The sequence below is a fragment of the Corythoichthys intestinalis genome, chromosome 5 (genome assembly GCF_030265065.1).
Source record: "Corythoichthys intestinalis isolate RoL2023-P3 chromosome 5, ASM3026506v1, whole genome shotgun sequence".
NCBI lineage: Eukaryota > Metazoa > Chordata > Actinopteri > Syngnathiformes > Syngnathidae > Corythoichthys > Corythoichthys intestinalis.
Window position 1 is genome coordinate 53,023,277 of NC_080399.1, and position 20,873 is coordinate 53,044,149.

Below are 20,873 nucleotides of genomic sequence, written 5' to 3' on the forward strand. Positions count from 1 at the left end.
CCAAATGTGTTAGTCCACAATTACAGCTATAATCTAACAAGTATGAGTGTCACTTTGAGTATTATGTAATGTGTGGCAAAGCCCTATATAATCATATGTGTATGCTAATCTGACAGAAGACCTGGTTTGGCCTCCTGATCCCCCGATGTTATTTCTTTCATCATATCATTTACTGAATGACATTTAATGACATCTGTCATACGCGATCATTCATATTCATGACAGGTTGTCATGATTATGACAGTCTTATTACAACATCATTAGAAACATTTGTAGAAGGCAGGTATTATTTGTTGAGAATATTTTTATTTATTCAGTGCATCCTTCCTGCAAAGTGTAGTGCCACAATGATGAACATTTATGGCTTCGAATGTGCAAACTAAATTTGTATAAATTTACATATATGCAAAAATACAAATCCTTGTTCTTAATGGAACTTTTATGGAAACAGCCTGGCAGTGTGGATAAAACCAACATGTAACAGGTGCATATAAAAAGAGAAAAAAATCACAACACAACACTTAAGTGATGTTTTTTTTTTTTTTTTTTTTTTTTTTTTTTAAATTGAGCGGAAAAATATTTCACGGTATTTAAAATATTTTCAAAAAGACAAGTGTCCAGCACCAACAGTTAGGGCCAAGTGTAACGTGATAAGCGGTTAACCACTAATTTGCTAAAACAAACACAACAACTAGTGCAATGGCACCAATAATTTGATAGCATATCAGATGTTAAAGTAAAATATCACTTTTCTTAGTGATTAATGTTGCCTACCTGTAGCTGCTTTTAATGCAGCAAGCATGCACAAACAAACTCGAGTGTGTTGCGTCTAGGTCGAACTCCTAATCATGCACAAACAAACTCGAGTGTGTTGCATCCAGGTCGAACTCCAATAAGGAGGACAAATAAGTGTCCCGCTTGAGAAAGTGCAAGATGCAACTTGAGGTATTTAAATAGAGGATTGTCCTGCTTAATGCAGGACATAAGGCCACCATAACAGATACTGACTTGAGCATTTCCATCCCTTGCAAACAAATGTAGCAAAGGATATGTTGCACGCGATATCTCACAAAACCATTTTTCCGAGAGATTATCCCATGGTGTGTTGAGCAGAGGTGGGTAGTGTAGCCATAAAATTGACTCAAGTGAGAGTAGCGTTACTTCAAAATTATATAACCTCATTCACTCCCAGCCATTTTCACCGGTGCAACCCCCTTCGCTCCTGGCCGTTTTCCTGGATTTTGACTGATTTTGCAAGGCCCACAGAAAATTCTGTTCTATTGCTATATAAACATGGAACCCACAAAAAGAAAGATTACTCTCTCTTCTTTTTCCATTCTTTAGTAATTAGCATTAGAAAACAACTTAGTTTGAGCAATTTTCCAATTTCTGATGAAAAAAACAGAGAAATTGAGCATTTTGTAAAAGCATGCATTTCAAACATAACTTTAACAAAGCTATTTTTTGCTTTAGTGACATCCCAAACATTGAATAATGTTTTCCTTCTACAAGATAACATAAACAAAAAGACAAATAGAGCTTTTGTTAGCAAAGTAACAATTTATTTACACATAACTAAACTATTGAACTGAGAGAGGACGCTTTTGTGGCCGCGACAGACGGGTTAAACTTTTCCCTCATCGCTGTAATATATTGATAGGATGATCTATGTCATCCTAGATCGATTGGTTGGCCCGGGGAAGCACATCCTTGTTTGACATGTCATGTCTGGGTCTGCGGGGAATATATGTTTATGTTTGATGTGTGAGGCACAATGCAAAGTAGTGAGATTAAAGACGTGTGCTACACGGTGTTCACCCACAACGGCCTGAAATAAAATACCTGAAACAAATACGCAACAATCGCCGCCCGTCTCATCAAGATAGATTTTTTTGAGTCTTTCTTTTGTGGTGACCATTGCCTCGTGGCGAGTTCGCCTAGTGAACTTGTGTGGGGCATGTTGTGTTTCTGGGGGGGAACTGGTTTGGCCGTGCGCGTTTCTGGCTGAGTCGTGGGACACTGGAGTGTAGCGGGGGACGCGAGTGGCCGAGAACGGCAGCGCGGGCTCTGCTCAGCGAGCAGCACGGACTCAACGGCATCGTCCGCTGCACTGGTGGTCCTGGTCGTCCTGCTCGGACTTCCTGCGCCTGGCGTCCTGGTCGTCCATTCGGTCGTCTTCCGCCGGCGCCCCGGCCGTGCGGCCCGGCCATGCGGTCCGGCCGTTCGTTCCGTAGGTATCGGATCTTACAAAATGCGCTACTGTTCTCCAGTGGCCAGTTTGATTGCTTTAAAATGGATTTTCAGAATTGTGCTTTGGCGCTAAGTTGCATCAGAACCTAGAGATGTCTCTTGCGAAAAAAAAATGTAAAGACATATAAATACGTCTTATGGACACTGAAACAATTAAAAATAGAATGTATTTATACGTTTTTGGGAGCAAATGAGTTACTCAAGTAAAAGTAAAAGTAGTCATAAAAAAATGTAAAAAAAAAGTAAAGAAATATTTGGTGAAAAGAATATTCAAGTTTTGGGTTCGTGAGTAACTGCTCTCAATGTTTGATTTTTTTTTTCAAACAACAATGGTATTTTTTTCCCCTCAGCATAAAGGTGTCTATATGAACTGGTATTATTATACTTTGAAAAAGAAGAAGACTATAACCAACTACATAACCACATGAAACAAACAAACAAAAAAAAAAAAAAACCAAAAAAAATCATTGAATTGAAGGGGGGAAAAATACAGAAATGTAGCATCATTCATCCAAAGAGCATGAGTGCCCTCTTAAGAAGAAAACATATTTCCTATTATGAAACTAAAAGGATCATATCTCTGGTATTCCACAGACAGTTGGTGCCAAATAAAAACTGAGAGGGTTAAAATGCTATGTAAAATACTTAATTTATACAGTGCTTTGAAGATGCCATATGATTGAGCAGGCCAGCTGGCCATTCACGAACGGCAAGCTTTAGTCTGATTGGTATAATGGAGTCATGTGATTATTACTGTGTTGTCTTATTGGTGAAACTGGTAGCGCCACTGTTGACGTCTCAGATGAAAAAAGTAAACTCTAGTATGTAGAATAAAGAGGGAAAAAAATGTAACGACTAGAGTGTAACGCAGCGTTTCTTTTTCACAAATCTACTCAAGTAAAGGCAAAAAGTATCGGGTAATAAAACTAGTCTTAGGAGTACATTTTTCTCAAAAAAGTACTCAAGTAAATGTAACCGAGTAAATGTAATGCGTTACTACCCACCTCTGGTGTTGAGAGTGATTTTTCCTCACACGTCTACATGGAAACCGGTTAACCAGAAACTTTCAACATCAATATTCAACACTTGATTATAATGCTAAACGGGACGAAAGACTTTTTGGAAAACACCCAACATAGCCAGGAGGCGCTGCTAGACCAGTTAATGCATCCCAAAACGCTGTTCTGCAGTGCCAGACAACCCGCCATGGTAAAATAAATTTAAACAAATTGTAATAAATTCAAAAGGAGAAGAAGAATAAAGACATAAATACGTTTGGCCCGAGTTTATTTTTGCTCTGGGAATTTTTATTTATTTATCCAATTTATTTAGTTTTGTAAATCTCTTGTGACCTCACATATCTTTATTCTTTGGTTGCGTCCAATCCGTTTTAACTGATCATTCGATCGCTTCCAGCCCCTTAGTTGAGATGGATTGTACTCTTATTGTCGTCAATAGGTGTTCTCCAAGGTCAATTTCCATTTTTTCCCTCCACACCACATACGCTCTGACCTGAGCTGGCAGCGAATAAGTTCAACTATTGATAACAGATGTCCATTATAGTGATCACTGTGCTTGACAGTGTTAAAATTCCCATAGAGGGCAAAAGTCAGACATGGATTTTGAAGAAAAAGCCTCGTTGGCTTTCATAATGCAGCACAGTACACACTACAGTGCTGAATCCACAATGGGTGCTTCTCGTCAAACCCGACGAGCTGCTGCGTGACTGGATCATCGGTTGCCTCCTGAGCAACAGGTGCGGTTAGGTGTCATGCTGCATTCACTTACAAATGGGAATTAAGGGGAAAACTATCTATTGCGTAAAGAGGCGCTTATTCTCTTAAATACTTTAAGGATAGCTGCATTAAAAATACAAACAAATTTGTAAAACTCATTATTATAAGCTTCGGAAAAAAAAAAAAAAAAAAAAAAAAAAAAACATCAGCTAGACAAAGCGTGCACTTTCGAGTCATACTTTGCATCGAAAGTATATTTTCCGATCAGTGAACGCCTCACAAACCCCGCCTCTCTGCTCTGTCCTTCTATGTGTACTTTTTGTCTTGGAGCGACTGGGTGTAAACTGCCAAGTTGAACTCTGCAAACAGCAGGCCCTCGGTCAGGCGTGGAGGTCTTCCCCCCTCTGCAAAGTCCCTCTAGTTTTCCCCCTGGAACAGGTGGATTCTTAATACGCACCGACAGCATGTCTCCTTCCACATCTCCCCGGTTCTTCACGGAGAGGGAGGTGACCCGACACTGTACCAAGGACTCATGCTGGGTACTACTGGGGACCCGGGTGTACGACGTGACCGCCTTTTTGCGGATGCATCCTGGAGGGGAAGCGCTGATACTTCGCCGGTCGGGAAAAGACATAAGCAGGGAGATGGAGGGACCCCCGCATAGACACTCGGAGAACGCCCGACGGTGGATGGAGCAATACTACATCGGAGAGTTGGCCCGAGAAAGCGACAAGGACAACGACGCACTGGAGCTCACGGTAAGACGCAGCTGTCTTCAAAGAGCGAGTTTGACGACATCACTGGCGTTATAAAAACAAACAACGTCACAGCATATGCCTGACAGGTGCATTGTACATTTTCAGCCATGTTCCATTGAGACAACCAGAGCACATCCTACTTTCTTAAACTTAATTCCATCACCTTTTTCCTGCTTCCTTCACTCTCAATACGGAAATGCTGTATTTAGCATTCGAAACCAGTATTACCCAACCTCAAGGGCGTAGGTTTGGTCTCAATATTATACTCAATAATATACTGTTATAACAGCATAACCTGCATGTACACTGTTTGCTGGGGACGGGACTGGGGCCACTTCTCACCAATATGAACCGAATTAATTAATAGGCTAAATGATTAATGCAAAATAAATCTGTATTGACCTATCCTAACTTTCACACTGCAAATTTATAACGTCTTAATCTGATATATATATTTTTAAAAATCTAGTCAAATAATTTTCTCCCATCTTGTTTTGAGTCTTAAAGGCTAGTTAACAAATTAATGCCTCAGATTCTTCCACTTACTTTGAGTAAATATTACTAAAATACATCTAAAAATTGGGTCATTTTTCACCTAAATCAAGAAAAAAATGCTTTCAAATAATGTTTTGAACAATATTGTTGAATTAAGAACATTTCTGTCGAACAAGTTTTTCTTTTAAGATTACATATACAAACTTTTTGCTTAAAACAAGTCTATTAATCTTATTTGCAGCTAGCTGTTTTTCTTATGTCAAATTTAAGTGACTAAAATTGACTTGAAGCACTGTAGCAGATGCAAAATTAGTGGTGTGTTCCCCACATCCACAACATTGACTTAAAATTTTTTTTTTTTTTTTTTACATTACTTGCAGTGGCTGCTGCTGGCAGAAAAAAACTTCTAATATCCCTCGTCTTCGAAGGGGGCGGGGGAGGCGGCATGTTGTCTTTCTGTCGGGCTGTGATTGTGTGTGTGTGTGTGTGTTGGGGGTTCAAGTCATGAGACACTCAAACGTGCGTGTGAGGGGAAAAAATGGACTGGCACATTCAGTATAGGGGTCAATGTAAGTCTGAACATAATGGAAGTTTAGTTTATTTCTTTGTTAATATGAGGACTAGTTACATAGGGCGGACAGATATAATTAAGGAATAGAAATGGGGGGTAGGTTTTAATAAGCAAATGCTTCATACTACTCCTTTTGGACACAATGAATAAATTCTGATCTCGTTTATTATAATAATTATTATTGTCTTAACTATTGTTGCTGTTATCTCGAGAATATCATTGGTTCAGATTTTTTAATTTTGTTTTTTGTTATTTTTGTTTGTCTATTATTTTTATTTTCTTATGTCCAAATAAAGCATTCATTCATTCATTCATTCATTCATTCATTCAAAGTACTGTAATTCACTTAATAATGGTAGGATCAATTCTATCCTCACAACATATAGGAAGACAATCTAAATGCCCTATATAACTGAAGTCATAATGCAAATAAGGTTGCTTGAAAGTTGGTGGGGATAATTTCAGCATCCTGAAAAGTTGGTAGTGTTATGTCCCCACTGTCCCTGTGCAAATTTACGCCCTTGCCCAACCTTCACAGACCCAAGGCACTTGTTTAACAGTAGACAAATAGTCTTTCCAGACAGTTTTTTCCCCACCTGAAAATGTAAAAACAGTGGATACTCATTGCAGTTTAACCAACATCTTGTGGAAGAAATTAGAATTCTCTTCTTCTCAGATAAATGAACAAAGATACTATAACTTATTTGTAGGCAATTTTCAGATCAATTTAGGGGAATTGGACAACTTCCCACAGCGCACCTGAAGATCGCTGATGGCAGACTGGTTGGGAATCACTGCTCTATATCAAGTGGACCAGCTTACTGAGACCTGTTGGCAAAGCCATCCACCTTACAAGGCCAAAACTCAATCCTCAATTGAGACCACGTCTGCTTACTCTCTTGAATTATAAACTACAGTACTTCATTTAATGATCTGTGATCTTTCCATGTGCATGCAGTCAGGGTGGACCACACACCATAAGAAAATTTTAGCCGATCAAAATCAAGGAGCTATTGTACAAAGTATATCCCCACAAAGCAGGCCGACATTCAATAAACGTAGATTTTCCATCAAAATCATCAGTATGGTTGACATAGAAATTTTCGACGTCAAGTGACGTCGATACAACGTTGTTCTATGGTATGTCAGGTGATGGTTAGGTTATCATTGTTTTATAGTTGATGAACTAATGTTGACAAATACTTGATTTACAGTATGATTGACTGGGAAATATGATTGAAAAGTCATTCAATTATGGATGAGCGGGCGTTTTGATCGAAAACATGACATTGATTCAGCGTTGTTCTAATATTATTAATAATCGAAATGACGTTTAGGTTTTGTAAGGATTTCAACGTAGAAACAACATTAATTGAGGGTGCAACAATGGTGCGTTAATTCAACGATATAAGATCAACAGCAGAACGTTGCTCCAACATCTTTTCAATGTTGGTCTTCCCACTGGGTCTGGAAAAAGACACAATAGAAAATTTGAAAATTAAGGTCAGGAATGAAGTGATTATGTTAGTTTATTTCTGATTACAATTCAGGTTCTGCAACTAAAAACTATTTCTTGTAATTAATCAATCACTTGATTATTTTTACATTTACAATAATCAATGAAAATCTCGATAATACTTGTTTTGGGTTTAATTTGCCAGCAAACTATATAAGAAATGGCATTACAAATAGACCATGGACCACATACAAATGTACGCTATCCATTATATTCGAAATATAGTTGGGATTTTCTTTAATTAGTTACATTTTGTGGTGTGTAAAAGGCACCTGAGGTGTCAAAACAGTAGATGACAAAAAGGAAAGCGAAAGGAAAAATTGTTGAGCATGAGATGCTCAAAAGACTTACAACTAACCTAAAAACAGGCATGAAAATGGGTCAGGGGTTAAAAGGGTGAGAAGGGTGTAGAGGAAATATGTTCCAGTTCACTTTACAACCCAACAAAATATTGAGCTCAGTCGACCCACACTGTGTTTCAGTGATCTGCAGGAGGCACCCCATGATTCGATTCGATTCCGATTCAGGGTGCAACGATTCAATTATTGAACGGTGATCACGGTATTGACGATGATCACCATTATCATGATTATCGATGCATCATACATTACTAATTAACAAAGTAGCCAAATTCATGTCCATTATTTATTTAAAATATCCTAATGATGCAACAAGAACGATGGAAACATGCTCATACAACAAAAAGCTTCCCTTAAACTGCTTTGCTTAAAAAAAAAAAAAAAAAAAATCTTACAAGAAAGTGCAAAAACATTAACCATTTAAAAGGCAGTACTTATTTCTCTACATGCCTATTCAACACACAGCTGATCTTGAGATGCTCTTTTTCACAAGAAGGTGCAAAAACATTAGCTGTTTCAAACAGCAATACTTATTTCTCTCAACAATACAATAACATTTACACTGGTGGAATGAATTCTACATTTTCTGGAAACAAACAAAGTGTCTTTAGAAATAAGACTTCTTTTAACCAATATACCTTGTTTTCCCTTTGTTTGTTGGGGTGGTGTGGCTCAGTGGTAGAGTAGTTGCCACCCAACCCAGAGGTTGCGGGTACAATTCTCCGCTCTGATGAACACGTCAAAGTATCCTTGAGCAGGATCCTGAACCCCATGTTGCTCCTGGTGCTGTGTCACCAGTAGGTGGATGGCGATATAGTGTAAAGTGCCTTGAAATGTGGAAAAGCACTATATAAGTATAACACCATTTACCAGTTCACAGATTTCTGTACTATTTCGCATGTTTGTAGTGTTACCGCTGTACTTAATCCTGGTTTTACACGTACTGCATCTGGAATAACTTTTGTACACCACCAAACAAAGCACAATTTGACATGGAAATACATGTTTGCGAAGTCGCTAATTAGCATAGCGCTCGGCGCTAACTAGTAACATCTCAAAAACAACAGTAATAAAGGCTAAACAGTACAAGTTGGTTCGTGTACTTACCTCTTGTAGACGCACATGGGACTTAGCAACACACTAGGGACATTTTCCAATTAACACAATTTGAACCTACTGCTGGACAACTGAAAGGCAATATGCAACGAGTTATCTCTGTTCTACTCTCGTTCTAAAAAAAAAAATTTTTTTAAATCGAGCACAGAAGAAGAATCTAATCGATTTTTGGCACACCCTTACTAAGTGAATCACATGATAATAAAAATAGTAATAATATAAAAAATTTCACCCCCCCACCTAAAAATGTTCTCCTCGGATCTACACAATTCACGTAGGTCACCATTTTTTACTTCGAAACGGTGAATTTCGAGAAAGGTGCGAGATTTTCATGCCCACAAAAATGAATGTTCCAAGTATCCATGTCTGAATGCAGTCTGTTCAGTAATTTCTCCACTCTATCCTATATACCAACAGTAACACTTAAATCTTGAAGTAATAAATGACTATTATCACCATTGTAGGGACATCAAAAACAATGTTTATTAATGCATCATACACAATTTAAAATCACTTCAGAAGTATCACAGTCACACTCATCTTTGCAATCTAAAAAAATGTACATTGTCGAATATGTTGTGACATGAAAGTGTGAAAACGTGACAAGATAACCAAAACACATATTTGAAAAGCAGCACATATATTTATCTTTGCTTGACTGATTTTATGGACAGTTTGTAATAGCTTTGTTAGAAAATAAAGTTTACTTTTCAGAGCATTGATTGGTGATATGCCTGTTTTTAAATATGCTAGTATTGAGCATATGTTAAACTCTTAAATAGTTGTTCCATACTATAAATTAGGGGTAGGAACCTCTTGGTACCTCACGATACAATATGATTTGCGATGCAAAACTCACAATAACGATGATCTCACAATATGGCCATACAACGATTATCGATACATCGGTCAGGAAATCATTTTACGATATTCGACAAAACAACTAATAAACAGAAAAAATGTATCATTAGTAGATTTCCAATCCATTTGATCTGGAAGGGTGGCAGCGAAAGAACCCATCCCACTTCAAATGGGCCCCTCCCTCTTCTATGGCTGTCAGTGGCAGCAAATTCCAGGCAACAAAGTAATTTTGGGCCATTTCAGCTCATTTCCTGTTGATTTTCAGTCACCTCAGTTGATTTTGGGGCATTTTATGGGTCACCTCCTGTTGATTTTGGGTTACAGAACAGGAGCCGACCCGGGAATGAGTAGGCAGTGACTGAAACTCAACAGGAAGTGACTTGTAAATGCCCCTAAAATGAACAGAAAGTGCCTGTAAATACCCTGAAAATCAGAAAGAGTGACTGTGAATGGTCTGGTTTCAAATGAACGAATGTTCATTTGCCCTTCCCTGTCTTAATGGATTGGGTGTCGAGTGCTGTCAATGGCAGCCATAGAGTTAACTGAGACACTATTATGGTAGAAGATTTTGGTAGGAACTTGTTGGTTCCTCTTTTTTTTTTTTTTTTTTTTTTTTTAAAGATTGACACATTTTAAAAAACAATATCTCGATTCTTGGCATGAGCATATCGATCCCCATTTGGGATGCAAACTATCACGATATATCACCATTTTTGTATTTTGTCACACTCCATTATAAATAATATTGATTAATTTTCCAAGCTGCTTATCCTCACTAGGGTCATGGAGGTGCTGGAGCCTATTCCAGCTAACTACGGGCAGTACGGTAAAGAGTAGGCAGAGTACACCCTGAATTGGTTGCTAGCCAATCACAGGGTAGAATGAGACAAACAACCATTCATGTACACACGCATACAGTACCTATGGACAAGTGTTCAATCAGCCTACCACACGTTTTTGGCATGTGGGAGGAATCCAGAGTGCCCCAAAGGCACAGGCAGAACATGCAAATTCCACACAGGAAGGCCAGAGCCTGGGATTGAACCCTTTATCTCAGAACTGTGAGGCAGATGTGCTAACCACTTGGCCACCGTGCGGCAACTATGAATAATATATATTTTTTAATTCCCAGTTATAATGGCGTACGTAGCTATTAGTACATTCGTAGCTATATTTCTATTTTTTATTTTATTTTATTTTATCAATCCATTTTATGGCAGCGTTTTGCAGCTGGTATAAGGCAGAAAAAACTCAGGTGACTTGGAGTTCCGCTTTGAGACCCCCAATTTGGCCAAATTTCAAAATTGTCCAATATGCATGCGTGATACATCATTGGGAAGCTTAAAATCTCAATTTTCTGGGGGAAGAAAAATTTTGAACAGGAGGGCATTTAAAAAAAAAAAAAAAGTTAAACAGCAAAACCCTAACTGGAGGTGAGAGCACGCGAGAGCATAATTAAAGACGCCATGATTTTAACAAGATATTATCGCGTACTTACCTCTTTTCGATCCAAAAACTCCATGTAGCATGTATCACCGAGTGTCAAGAGTCAAGACACAGCTGTGAATGGCCACAGCTGGATTTCTGGGGGATTTTATGGGTGAAACATGGTAATATAACAAGGGTCGTGATGCAGAAATCGCAGACATGAAGGAGTAATCGAGAGTTTCATTTTCATATATTTACACTTTTAAAAGTTTTTTTTTTTTCAATTTTTCTTTGTTTGGATCGATTATTTATCATCTAAAATACTGGGGAAAATGCGACAGTCACGAAAAAAATACAATTAAGCGATAGTTATGAGGTAGATATCCGTGACTTTTTTACAGACGGCAATTTTTTCATTGTGACGTAATTTGTTTAAAAGTTTAAAATATGCGAGTGAATAAATTTTTTAAGTCTTTTTTTTTTTTTTTTTCAAACTAAATATTAGACATCAATTAATGATTCTAAGCAAAAAATGACAGACATTTCGAATAATAAATATGATTACTTACCTTCTTTTTGTGGCTAGGTTGAAACAAAAGCAGGGGTTTCCAGGGTAAAACGGACAAATTAAAAATAGTTCTGGGGCTTATTGCGCCATGAATCTGCAATGGCAGCATATAGACATTTTGTTCTATCAAACAGAACAGTTCTTTTGGCTTATAATACAGCAGTTTATTTTAAAGAGCGGTGCAAGAGCACCCCTCAGCCTTGTCTGTGCTTTCCGCCATATACTCCCCAGTTTGACAGGTAGTTAACGGTTCCTCGAAAGGATCCGACTTGACTTGACAAGTTGACAGTAAAAAAAAAAAAAACTGAGGGAACTCAATACGTTTTGCATGTAAACACAATAGTTAGAACTTTGTTTTACAAACATTGTCAGGTTGTACTAACTTTACAGCACATTGTAAAACGCCACTGATGGGCTAAAACAAATTTGTATCAAAGTATGAACATAGTAAGAACATATATAAGTAGTTAATATATTAATACTAACAGGCACATTCTTTCTTCCCTGTCAAAATGAGTAATATTTGTGAAATTAAAATAGGTCATGGGTTCTAATCTGGGCTGGGCTGCGCTGCTCTCTGTGTGGAATTAGCATGTTCACCCGGTGCTTGCGTGGGTTTTCTCCGGATACTCCGGTAAAATCCCATATTGAAAAATAATGCATGTCAAGCACACTGAGGACTTTATTTGACATAAGACTTGAAACACTGAATAAAAAGTTAAGAAAAAGTTACAGATCAGCCTAATGCCCCTGCCGCTCAACCCTAATCCTTTTTTGTTTTGTTTTGTTTTTTTAATGTCATTGACTTTAGACACATGACTTTAGTGGGCGTTTCTGCAAGGCTGCAGGGAGGATGTACATTACCTGTTTTCCTCCTTTTCACAGCTTGTATTGATTGTAGGGGTGGGAGTGGGATGTCGGCGAAAAGGCACTCACAAGGATAGGTCTGGTTTAAAACTAACGTAGCTTTAAAAAGGTGCAGGGAGGGGCGCCGAAGTGATATGGTAAACCTGTCGGGTGGGGGATGGGTGCTTGGATGTGTGGGGGAAGTGGTGTAAATGATTCAGGTGGGGTGTGTGTCAATGTGGGTGAGAGATAAAGAGTAAACGAGAGGAAAAAACTGGTTTGTCTTGTCCCAATGAGAGGAGGACAAAAAAAAAATGGATACCCACATTATGCTATTCAGTATGGCCTCAATGGTAAACAGATTGTTACTTTGTGTGTAATTTTTGAAAGGACAGTTTGGCAGTTTGAATAAGTGTGAGGGAATGATAACTAGGAGCTGGAAGTGGAAATTAGGAAACTAATAAAATATAATCAAGGAGGTCATGACGATTTTTTCCCTCCTTGTCATTTATCTTATTCCCTTCTTCTGAATTAATGAATGAAATTGTATCATTTTTGCTCAATAGAGTTACGTCCCTTGTCTAGTGTTGCATTAGCAATTAGTGACTTGCCAAGTCAGGTGCCTGAATCTTGAATTTTCTCCTCTCGAGTTTGTGCGGCAAAATGCCTTCCTCCCTGCTAAGTCATGCCAATAACGGCTGAAGCTCTCAGGAAGTACAAAGTGTGTAGTCATTGTTTAAAAGGAATGTGTTACACACATGTTTAAAATGATTTGAGCGCGAAATATTTGTGCCATCAATTACTCGGGAAAAATGGGTATCAACTGTTGTTAAAATGCCAGGTTTTATTGATATAAAATTACAACCGAGAAAAAAAATTAAAAAACATTTTTTCCAGCACTATGACGTGGACACTTGAATTGAAAAAACAAATTGAGAAGATGGGATCTCATTGTCCAAAGGTATCAGTTGGAGAAGGGTATAAACGATCTAAGACATTAAATATACATTGAAACACAGTTACATTGGATGACAGGTAAAGACAGGTACTGTCGCGTGAAGTTAACAAAATATGGCACAACAGTGATATTACAATGAATGGCATGGCACCTGAAATTGGGAAGATGAGTTGTCAGGTAAGCTGTCAAGAGTTCAACACCGAAGGAAGTGCAATCATTTCTAGCGAGTGCCGCTGTTTAGTACACTGGCCAACATCTCCTGCCTACTTCTTACGTCAGGGTTATCAGTGATGGAGGCAAGACAGAAGCCTTATCTTACAAAGAAATACATTCAAGCCTGGCTGCATTTTGCAAATTCACACCTCAATTCTGCCCTAAAATTTGTGATGGTGAAATGAAACCAAAGAAAAGATGAACTTTTTGGCCTTGCTTTGCCTTCATTTTGTAGGTGGCGTGATGGTGGCAAGACAAAAGCCTTATCTTACAAAGAAATGCATGCAAACCCAGCTACATTTTGCAAAATGACACCTCAATTCTTACCCAAAATTTGTGATGGCGGGTGAAATGAAACCAAAGATGAAAATTTTGGCCTTGCATCGCCTTCTTTTAACAAGTGGTGTTGTGGTGTAAAGATAAGTATTAGAGGCGTGCGAAATTTCCAATTCTTAGATTATTTGCGATTCGGCCGTGGAAGATTCGCGAATGATTCACAAACATCCAAGTTCTGATTATTGAATTATACCATGTAAAGGGGAACTAAAAGACAGTCAGCGCGGTCTTCGGGATGCAATGTAAATAACATGTTCAAAACTCATGCCGCTAGATAAAAAAAAACAATAATACCTGACTGTGGCCAACGCCCAGTTGCTAGTTGCTACAAACATACAGCCACATAATGCTGCAGTAGATACCACATATATGTAGAAGTACATGCAGAATGACAGACGGCGGCGTTAGAACATGTATAGAGAACTGGATGCGAAATGACACTTGCTGGCGTTAGTAAAGAGCCACCATCTTAAAGCTGTAGTCTTCTCTGGAAGGCTCTGTTGTAGCGAACCTAATTAACTTTTTATCCAAAATACTCCTAAATCAGCAAAATTTTGACTTGAATCCATCTTTAAATGATGAAACAGCTTTAAAACTTTCACATGTCGAAAATAGACAAAAGGGAAATTATGGAATAATGGGAGCAATTTTAACAACTTTAATGGTAGAGTCATAACATTAAATTAATTGAATGTATTTTATTTACATTTTATTTACTGTTTTTAACTGTTAACTTGATACTGAAATAGTAGTTTGGTTTAGCCCAGTGCTTCTCAATTATTTTCTGTTACGCCCCCCGCCTCAAGGAAGACGTAAACGTTCCGCGCCCCCCAACTCTCTGCCACCACTGTAAATATACCGTAGTATCATTTGTATACAAAATTCTTCTTATTATAAGTACAACTCTGCATAACATTGTGTTCTTTTTACTATTAAAGAAAAAGTAATATACTGTAGATCAACTTACATTAAAGCATAAAAAAAAAAAAAAAAATCTCCATTCTGTAAAAATACACTCAAGATACATTTTTTGACCGTTTGATGCTGAAAAATAAAATTTAATAACATCAATAAATAATAATAAATTCAAATTGATTAGCAAAATTAACTCATTAGGACAATATGTCGAACAAATAGACCAAAAAAACAAAAATTACGAAAACGAAAGGACAGTGTCATAATGTAATGGGACAGAGGGACAGTTTTTATTTTTGCTGCAGGCAGTATTAGCTCCTTTGCTATGGTGTGGGGTTATTTTGCACTGAGCAACTTGGTATGCCACCTTATATGATGCTTACAGTGCTCGCTGGTTTACTGATGTAACACTAACAAAGCGGGAGGATTGTTAGCAATATTTGGCACTCGCTGAAAAAAATAACTCCTGCTGTCCGCTGCGAAAGTAAACAGTCTGGTCTTTCCTCGTCTTCCACTGTACTAAAAGTCAAAGCCAAAAGCTAGATGCTACATATGCTATGTCATATTTCCTTGTCTAAGCTTTGCATATCTCCAGAGCTCTTTGCTGTGTGCTCTTGTTTTGTTCAAAAATACTGCGCACACGCTGAAAATGAAAGCGGCACTGCCAACCACAGAGTGGATGTTCAATTACACTTTATTCTAGTAGCCTATGCCAAAAATGTATGTTCCCCAAGGTCACATGCGCCACCCCCAGCATTGCTCTGTGTCCCCCTGGGGGGGCCCGCCCCACTGTTTGAGAAGTACTGGTTTAGCCTGAGAGGATTTTTTAACAATTTTGGAACTAATGTACGAAACATTAAAAGCAGCTAATAGCCTATATAACATGTAATTTTTCATGTTGTATCATACATGATCTATAAAAATTTTTGGACAGCACTAAATTTATTCAGACTTTGTACGAATAAATAAAAAATACACGTGAGTAAGCATGTGCCGCTATGATATTCTGACGTTATGATAACCTTAAACCAAAATATCACGGTTTCACAGTATCGCGGTATTGCATTTACAGCTCTAAAATGTGTTACTTTGAGATATCTGGGTTACAAAAAAAAGGAAAACTTTTCCATTGAAGAGGATTTTTAATTTTCAAAACATTAGCAAATTGAAACATAAGTATAATTTTAAGTTAAAAGAAATAAAAAAACAAAATATTCAAAATAAAATTAAAATAAATGCAGTCCAGTTCTTTTGGGTGGTTTGGTTGGTTCCAATACACATGATTAAAATGAGAGAACTGTACAGCGAATTGATGGATTGGTACGCTGTAAATCGCATAAGTCAGCGAATTTTAATGTGAATTTACTTTGTCCAGAGAAAACTCCAAGAAACAGTCCTGGTGAGAGTGCAAGTACGATTTTGCTTTCCCTGGCTGGATTCACCCCAATATGTCAGCCTCGGAAGTTGCGGCCACATCACCGCCAGTAAGTTAAGAAGGAGCATTCAGCAGCATTTTCTACCCCCCTAAAAAGGGGGTAACCAAATCATGTGTCTGTGTGACCAAAAGCTTGGTCGCTCTGAGTGGAAACATCCACGCAACCCAGTACCAAAGTCGCGCAAATGTTCTTTTACACCCTCACTGGCATGCTTCAGTTAACCGGTCACTGGCTCGGAAAATGAATGAATGAATGAATGAATGTCCTACATAAATTGATGGATTATATTTTTAAGCTTCGCCATTGAAAGGCAGAGCATGACGTCAGATTTCCATTATAATATTGGGTGCCACGGCCTGTTCATTGTTTCTAGCAGCTTAGGTTTATAGTTCTATCTGCTGTACCTCAACTTGCATGTAAACTGAAGAATTTTCAGCCCAGTAGCTCATGGTCTTTGCTGACAACCCCGTGATCTAGCGGAGGAAGTAGATCGCTTACGCAATTTTGACTTAAAGATGACAAAGACAAATTGAAAATGAGGAACTCAGCCGTGATCAGCTGCTGCATTAACGACACAATGCTGGTCATGACCATGAGTCACCGAAACATTCCAGGTTTAATAAGATATTGACCTTTCATAACTGTGGTGCTATTCTTCTGTGGCACACCTATATTGTTCATGAAAATGTTACTCCAAGATTTTTCAGATGACTTTGATGCTTATCTGTGAACTGTGTGGATTGAAAACAGATAGTTATAGTTTAGAAGGAGGATATAAACACGTAAAGCACTAATGCTTGCTTGTTTGTTTTACGATAAATTAGAATATGTGTTGAATTATACAATGAAAAGGAATTGATACAGAAATATGATCCCACACGACAGAAGAACAGCTACAATCACTGTTATTTTTTTAATTCTTGATTTGCGAATGCTCTTCTTTTAAGTAATACAATGTTGAGAATTGGATGTCTTTCATTGCCTTTGTGGTAAGCTGTATCATATGTAATAGGAGTGTAACGACATTATGTGTCCGTCACAAATCGAGACAATACGTACCCTATGTCACATTGTGGTGCATTCGGTATATGCTTGAGTGCATTGCAGTATTTGCGCTCCAAACCAAGTGGCGCTAATGCATCTAAAACGGTTTGCCAATATGTCAAAATTGTACCGAACAGTGACCTCAGAAACAAGGTATGTACAGGTACTGCAACTTACTTACTGTAACTCAGGAGTGGGGAACCTTTTGACCAAGAGAGCCAAAACTTCCAACATATTTTAAAATAAGATTCCAGAGCCATACAGTATGTGTATATATGAGGGCTGTCAAACGATTAAAATTTTTAATCGAGTTAATTACAACTTAAAAATTAATTAATCGTAATTAATCGCAATTAATCGCAATTCAAACCATCTATAAAATATGCCATATTTTTGTGTAAATTATTTTTGGAATGGAAAGAATAGACTAGATGGATATATACATTCAACATACGGTACATAAGGACTATATTTGTTTATTATAACAATAAATCAACAAGATGGCATTAACGTTATTAACATTCTGTTAAAGTGATCCATAGATAGAAAGACTTGTAGTTCTTAAAAGAAAAATTTTAGTACAATTTATAGAAATTTTATATCAAAACCCCTCTTAATGTTTTCGTTTTAATGAAATTTGTAAAATTTTCAATCAAAAAATAAACTAGTAGCCCGCCATTGTTGATGTCAATAATTACTTACACAATGCTGATGGGTGGCTGAAACCTATAAAATCAGTCGCACCCAAGCGCCAGCAGAGGGCGGCAAAATTCCATAAAACACAATTAACAAGTGGTGTTTCTCTGTACCGTCATTTAAATCTGTTTGAGCGGGTAATCTGCGTTAATTGCGTCAAATATTTTAACGTGATTAATTAAAAAAATTAATTAACGCCCGTTAACGCGATAATTTTGACAGCCCTAGTATATATATATATATATATATATATATATATATATATATATATATATATATATATATATATATATATATACACAGTGGTACCTCGACATCTGATTCGATATGACTTTTCGACGTCCGACGTAAAATTTGACACGCCATTTGTTTCTGCATCCGACGACATGCTCGAAATCCAATGATTTATGACAGCGCAGCAGTTTCTTTGTTTTCCCGCATGATCATTGAAATGAAGATGGAAATGATAGAAAAATATGAGCGTGGTGTGCGCGTCCGTGCACTGTGACAATACGGTCGTAGAATGTCTACGATCTTGACGGTCCTCCTCTCTCGTCTCTCCGTCTCTTTGCCATTCGTTATAAGTTAGGGTTAAAATTATTATTATTGTAAGATCGCCAAAGAAATCGCCAGCTTCGTCAGGTTTTTAATCATTTATTTCAGAACTCGTGCAACACAACACACCTACTGTCCGCCGCAGCTGACGCCAACAACAGAACATGAAAAGTGAAAGTAAAACCTCTACCGCACCTATTTCACTGTCACATCAGCCACACCTTGCATTCAGGTACACCAAGCAAAACACATCCGCCACATTAGAACCCAATTCGTTACATTATTGAGGAATTATTATTATTATTGCTATTATTATATTATCATTCCGATTTGTATTTATAATGTATTTGTTTTGCTCTGTGTAATTGCTATTTGCAATAGTACCAGCATTATTTATTAAGGATTTAGTGTAGGTTTTCGGGCTGTGGAACGAATTAATGGAATTATAATGTATTCATATCGGAAAATCCTGCTCGACATATGACCATTTTGACTTACAAACAAGGTGCTGAAACGAATTAACTTCGTAGAGGTACCAATGTAGATATATCTTTATAAACTGTATACAGTATATACACATGTTCTGTTGCCAGCTTGTCTGAATCCGTTTTGTGAGCTCTGGTCTGTTTGTGAGCGCATTTCAACGCATCATGCGGGAGCGAGTGTGAGGGCACGCTCGGCTTTTACGAGTAGTCGCCGAATTGTGATTGAAATAAATCTTTAGAAAACAACAACGAAAGCATGACATTGCTACTTGTGATTTCACAATCGTTGCTCAGGTGCGCACTCACCACTTGGAAAATAACAAATAGAAACATGGTGTGGCCCTGCGTATATTTCCTGGAAGAGGAAACCCCAACGGGGCGTGTGCATAACAGTGGCCTAGACAGATGGAGCCTCTCAGGGCAGCCGTTTCGTGAGTCTCGCTCTTCTAGAAGTGGCGATAATTTTGACAGGCTAAAAAGTTATGAAAGTGAAACTGAATGAGTGCCTCTGTGACTTGGGGTACCATGCAGTTCACTTTCGTGGTTTAATTTTCCCCTACGCATTTTTTTCATATATTCCAGTTCGCTCGGCATTGAGTTGGGAGGGGCTAGCCCCGCTGCTGGCTGAGTGGAGACTTATGGCGTGAGACGAGCTCTGTACTAATGCCAGTCTCTGTGCAATCCGCGACGGGAAGACCACCAATGAGCACTGAATTGAAGCATATTATTGCAATGTACGTTTGAAAGTCCAAGTAAAATGTGTGAATGCTCCATCAGCTCATTACAGCTCGTTCATGTCAAGTGAGCCGTCTGGTTCCACATTTAATATTACTGGTTGGCGGTGAGCCAGATGCACTCATCAAAAGAGCCAGATATGGTTCGCGAGACATAGGTTCCCCACCCCTGCTGTAACTGTTACACCCCTAATATGTTACAGTATTTGAATACATTTTGAATCAATATTTACAAAGGTGTTTCCTTGTGTACATAACTCAATGCTGAACTAAAGTACTTAAAAGATTATCAGTAAATTTGTAAAATATGCAATCAATTTTCCAAATGTAAGACCCAGAAATGTTTGTCGAGTGCCACGCCAACATACAAAATCAGTTGCATTGAAATTGATTTATTGTATGAGGAAATCAATTGTGCTGTTTACACAGATGCTAATTAGTTAAAGATTCCCTAAAATAGCATAAATTAATACATTTATTTATTTATTTTATTAGATGCAGTCATATTGATTAAAAATACATGCGGTGCCTTGAGATATGAGCGACCTGACTTACAAGTTTCTTCACCTACAGTCATGGGCTGGGAGTCGTGGTTGAAGCGGCTGAAATGTGTTTCCTCTGCAGAGTGTCCTAACTGTCCGTTGGGTGACAAGCTTGCTCCTCTGGGAAGGGCTTTGAGTAAAACCACTGATCCTCTGCATTGAGAGGTGCCATGTGGCATGGTTTGAGCATCTTATTAAGATGCCCGTCTCCCTGATGAGGTACACAGAAATTGTCCCCCCGGAGGAGGCCATGGGATGACCCAGGACACGAAGGAGGGACTACTGTGTTTCCCGGCTGGCCTGAGAATACCTTGGGACTCTGTCGGAAAAGCTGGACAAAGTGGCTGGGGAGAAGGAAGTCTGTCTGTCTTTAACCTTTAGAATTTTGACCTACTAATACTAAGGATGCAACAATACTCGGTTTTAAATTGAACCGTTCGATACGCCCTCTTCGA

At 38.1% G+C, this 20,873-nt stretch overlaps 1 protein-coding gene across 1 annotated transcript in view; it reads left to right on the forward strand.

Moving 5' to 3' along the window:
- Window positions 1-4,295: 4,295 nt before the first annotated feature.
- Window positions 4,296-20,873, forward strand: part of fa2h (fatty acid 2-hydroxylase) — an 87,565-nt gene continuing 70,987 nt past the window's right edge. Inside the window, exon 1 of the mRNA XM_057836320.1 lies at window positions 4,296-4,744. Within this exon, the coding sequence (XP_057692303.1) occupies window positions 4,451-4,744 (294 nt within the window). The 5' untranslated portion in view covers window positions 4,296-4,450. The remainder of the gene's footprint in view (window positions 4,745-20,873) is intronic.